The 5,000-nt window shown below is 38.1% G+C and overlaps 1 protein-coding gene across 4 annotated transcripts in view; it reads right to left on the reverse strand.

Annotated features, from left to right (window-relative positions):
* LOC138022229 (zinc finger FYVE domain-containing protein 16-like) overlaps positions 1-4,460 on the reverse strand; it is a 27,003-nt gene extending 22,543 nt beyond the window's left edge. The window contains exons 1-3 of one of the 4 annotated variants that reach the window (XM_068869304.1): positions 4,378-4,460; positions 1,214-3,457; positions 1-113 (exon numbers count right to left, since the gene is read on the reverse strand). The exon at positions 1-113 is cut by the window's left edge and continues 1 nt beyond it. In XM_068869304.1, coding sequence (XP_068725405.1) covers positions 1-113; positions 1,214-3,376 — 2,276 coding nt within the window. In that variant the 5' untranslated portion in view covers positions 3,377-3,457; positions 4,378-4,460. Of the gene's footprint in view, positions 114-1,213; positions 3,560-4,319 lie in introns of all 4 variants that reach the window. The other 3 variants (XM_068869286.1, XM_068869295.1, XM_068869314.1) reach the window with 3 other exon arrangements.
* Positions 4,461-5,000: the final 540 nt, after the last annotated feature.

The following is a 5,000-nucleotide window of genomic DNA, read 5'->3' on the forward strand; positions in this document are numbered from 1 at the left end:
TTTCCACATCCTCGACAATGGTGTTTCCTAACAAACACAGTGAATTTTTCATTGCAGTTTGAACAGTTTGAACAAAAAGAATCAGGAATCCAAACCGGTCTTTCTCTTCCAGGCTGAAAAATGTTTTTAAAAAGATCTAAAATTAAAAATCATGATAAACTAATGGATCCACAACCAAGCTTTTTATAAGGTTTTTAACCAATGATACCATTAATTTTACTAAAGACAAAAGGGAGAAGTGACCTTGCACTTATCTGGACAATTTATGGTGCGATTTCGCACAATCAAATCGCATCCGATCGCACAATTCACGAAAAATCGCATAATTCACAAAAGAACGCACAAAATTCAGAAAATAAAACGTAAATCAACAAGTTTCTTAGGAGTTCCTGCATAAATACGCCATATTAAAGATGATTTACCTTGGAAAACAGCTAAAAAGCCTTTGTTACCTTCAACTTCATAAATATTCGAAGTTCAAGGCGTTATTTTGCATGTGGGGGGCCTGGTACGAGTCTCATTCTTAAAGAGTCGAGCCAATTGGTGTAACACAAACACGCCCTTCGTTCAGATTAGCAAATCTGCTCAGAAATATAATACTGCACACAAAAACAAAGTGTAAGAAGCTTGGTCGTAGCATACATTATTGATCATTCATTTGGCATGTTCGCTGCACATGTCCTCATTTTTTTTACTTGTCCCAACTAATGTCAATCAAGATTCATTATTACTCTTCCCTCATGTTCAAAATGACTTTAGGGCAGTAAAAACGCATTTTTTTGATCCTGAAACCTTGAAAAACAAGCTTAAAAATTCCTCAGAAAAAAATCGAATAATTTACAATATTTATCGCATAATTGGCCTTTGCAATCGCATAATCTGCCCTGCAAATTTCGCACAATTTGCATTTCTTCATCAACCCTATCAGAAGGCCTGGTAATGTCGGGGTAATGCTCTGAACCAACTGACCTCCTGAAAGCCACTCTGTTGGGAGCAGGTCAATTTCACCATTATTTTATTTTTTTACCAACCCTTTACTATTACCTACAGCAAAAGATGTTTGTGATGTACACAAATTCAATACTACTTATACACAGTACCTCCATGAAATAGATTGTGACCATGCATTATTATAATAAACAAGACAATTGCAAAATTAATAATTATACTCTCTTTCAAATGAAATTACCTAAGCTTATGGAAATGAACTTACCACTTTCAGTACTCTTTTATTATGGACTGACTGGGTTCCCTCATTCAAATTTCTATCACATTGAATAGGCACTTCCTTAACTTGGGTTGTGTGTATGGGCTCTTGTGCAACTGAAGTTGCTAATTCAACAGAGCTGGTTGGAGTGTCAGTATATGTAGTCTCAATTAGAGTAACCATGGATTCGCTGGAAAGTCGATGCCTGGGAGACCTGTTTGGTGGTTGACTTATAACAGGAGAATGCACATCTGCAGCAACAACTAATTCATTTTCTTGCTCAGAAACGCATTGATCTTGTCTTTTTCCATGTTTCTTAGGTGTCAAATCAGGGGTAAATGGGTTTGTTGATTGGACAGAATGAGCAGCTTCCTGATTACCTTTGAGTTGCTTAGGTCTTGCACCCTGAGGTGACACGCTCAGTGAAGTAGGAGGTCCAAACAATGACTGCTGGAGTACTTTATCCAGACCCAAGCTTGTCACATCATCGACTTTGACATCACCATTCCCTCTGTCCATTGCTTCCAAGTCTCTTGCAAAAGGATTTGTATTTGGTAAACTTATGCTTGGAAACGTCAAGGAGGTTGCTGTCTTTTCACTGCTAGATACTGCAAGGCCTTCTTTGACAGCAGAGAATGCCTTATCAAGCTCTGATGGAGGCACCCACTCTGGCAAGCCTTCAGTTTTGTTTTCCTCCACTGGCAAAGCACTAGTAACTGCCACAACTGCATCTAAAGACCTTTTATTCCCATCCTGTTCATTAAATCCAGATAACTGAACTGAATTCAGTGAGGGAGGTACATCACCAATTTGAAATCTTTGTCCATTCTGAAGTAAGAAATCTTTGGAATCACCCATAAAAGATGTCACAGAGCAAGTGCCATTAATCTGATCTAAGACAGCATCTTTGGTTGCATTGTCAACATCATGGGAGGCCAGAGGCAAAATTACTGGGACTTTTGATTTGTCTACATCCTTCTCGCCATGACAAGAACCTTCATTTTCCTTACATGGCAAGGAAGCCAATACAACAGGTTGAAGTACTAGGAAAGGTTGCTGTCCATGCATAACAATCTCTGGCTGGTAATAGGAAGGCATTCTTGATGATTCCTTGCCCTTTTTTGCCAGGATACTACTCAGGGCATCATGATCCAAAGATTCCTGATCTCCTACTGCTTGATCTCCCCGGAGGTTTTCATCAGATGACGTTTGAGTACCTGTTGATAACACTGAGAGCTTTCTTTCCAAGACTTGTTGTGTATTTTCATGGACTGTTTCTTGAGAGGTTTCCATGTTCAGCACTTCATTACTTCCATCAGAGGCAACAGTTTCACTACGCACAGTTTCCATCAGAGGTGTGACACTTTCCCCTTCATTGTTTCTTAAATCAATACTGTTTGCCTCTTCTGATTTTGCATTCAATGCTTCGGTTGATGCACCCATTCTATCAGACAATTCACTTGATACTGAAGAAACATCAGAATGCAATGATGATTGGGCATCCTCTGACGATGACTCGTAACCAACTGGGTTACATGAAGGATAAGTTCTATCAGTCTCTGTAGATTCTGAAAGAAGGTTTATGCGAGAGTGAAATTCAGAGGGGGGCACTTTTTCCATCAAGTTGCTCCCACCTTTTTCATCCAATGCGGGAAGTTCAGTTTCTAAGTGATCTTCACAATCATTGGCTTTCAGTGACAAAAGCTCTGGTAATTTTTCAGTTTCACTCACAATCAAATTTCCATCTCCACCACCTGTACCATTTTTGCCATTAACAGGTATTTGATTTGTTGATTCTTCTTTAAAAGATAGTTGATTGATAACTTCTTTGTCACCAGCAATATCAGTCAATTTCTCAGATTCAGTTAATGGTTCATCTGCTGTGGCATCAAAGTCCTTTTCACCAACTTCTGCTGAATTTACATCCTCCCTGGTCATTTCATTTCCATTTTTCTCAACTTCATTGCCACTTACATACGCTTCTGAGTTAACAGTTGTACAGTGCAACTGTTCAGTGGTGTTTTGCCCACCATTATCTGACACCACATGGCTCTCAGTTTCCAATGACGGTTTCTCATCAGCATTTGCCTTGCTTGATTTTGATAACAGCAATTCCAAAAGAGCTTTTGACTTTTGTGTGTCTTCTTCAGGTCCATTCTGCATGGCCATCACCAGCTTTCTTGCATGTTCAGCTGCTTCTGGGGAAAGATTCTGTGTTAAATTCTGGAGCAAGTCATCTGCTTGACAGCCCTGTGAAAATTCATTTAGAGATTGTTCTGCCATGGCTGTTGACTGTACTTGCCAAACACAACAAGTTGTATTGACTTTTTTAGTCTTCCAACATACTTATATCTAATAAAAAAGACAAAACAAATTCAAATCTACGTCATTTTAGTCAACACTCACAATTTGAAACACTGTTATTCAACTTTTTTTAAAAAATATCAATTAAAAATAACAACATAAAGGTTATTTAACGATATAGAAATGTGGAAAACTGTATGCGGAAGTAACTTCATTTGTGAGTAAAGTTAATGATAGCCTAATATCTGGAGCGTAATCCTAAACTGCAACACTACCAAAAAAAGGCGACAGACAATAACAAATGAAAACATTGATGATAAATTCAAAACATTGACAGGAATACTCATTTAGTTGCTCATTTAGTTGTAAGCTTAAATCGTTAATGTCCACATTGTATATATCCGATTGATTTAAAGTCGATCGACTTAGTATTACTCCGTTACAGAAGAAAATTACTTATTCTCCCGAAAACGAGGGAAATATGCGTGTAACGAGGGAGGTCTATTACAGAGGCTTTAGCGCGTGAAAACGGAAAAATTGTACGCGATGCTTGCATAATTATAACCACCGTCTTTCCCAAAAAAAAATCATAAGTACATCATGATGCCGATAACAGTGGCCATCAAAATATAGAGGTTAACCAAACACGGAAACAGCCCTTAATTTTCTCACAACTTGGTGGCTGTATTAATACTTTTAAAAGAATCGACATCATCAAAACAGATTTAACAAGAAGCAGCCTTTTCCTACGCAACTTTATGTCTTCTACTATGCAGTCCCAAAGAACATGTTTCATTAGGCTACCTACCCAAACACAATAAAAAGCTCTTTGGTAGGTAATAAAACATAAAAATACAGTTGATTACCAAAAGAACTTTGCAATATCATGGCCCTGGAACGACTACTTCTGACGGTCCGTCCGCCATGTTTTGATGTGCAGCATCGAGAGAACGGAGACTGAGGGTAGGGTAGGGTAGGGGCTCTAAAATGCACAGTCCCCCACCCGTATTGAAGTGGTGAGGAAATTTTGAAATTAAAGTTGCTAAAAATTGTGAAACATTCCCTCTCAGATTTTCACCACTATGCCTATTTGTTACCAAAGAATTGGCGTTTCGTTGTTTAAAAACGTTCAAAGAAGTAAAACATAATGTTTTTCGAACAAAAAAATACTTAGGTACTATGAAGAATCGACATGGCTTCAAGTTGCTTTACTTCAAACCCAACACTGATTCAAGCCCCTGTATCTCAGCTTAAAGGTTTCTTTTTCCTTAGGCATGTATAACATGTTTTGTTCTTTCGGTTACTTTGTAGTTTAACTTAAAGCCTTCTTTTTTCACATGAATTATCTTTGTTCTCTGCTGATCACGGGCCATTTAAGCCCGTGGCCTTGGCTTTATCCAGTATATAGTACCTATTTTCTAATGTATGATGTGTTTAACATTTCACGATCATGAACACTGTTTTTTAAGACAATACAAAGAAAGAGCGC

This window comes from Montipora capricornis, chromosome 2, assembly GCF_036669925.1.
Source record: "Montipora capricornis isolate CH-2021 chromosome 2, ASM3666992v2, whole genome shotgun sequence".
Taxonomy (NCBI): Eukaryota; Metazoa; Cnidaria; class Anthozoa; order Scleractinia; family Acroporidae; genus Montipora; species Montipora capricornis.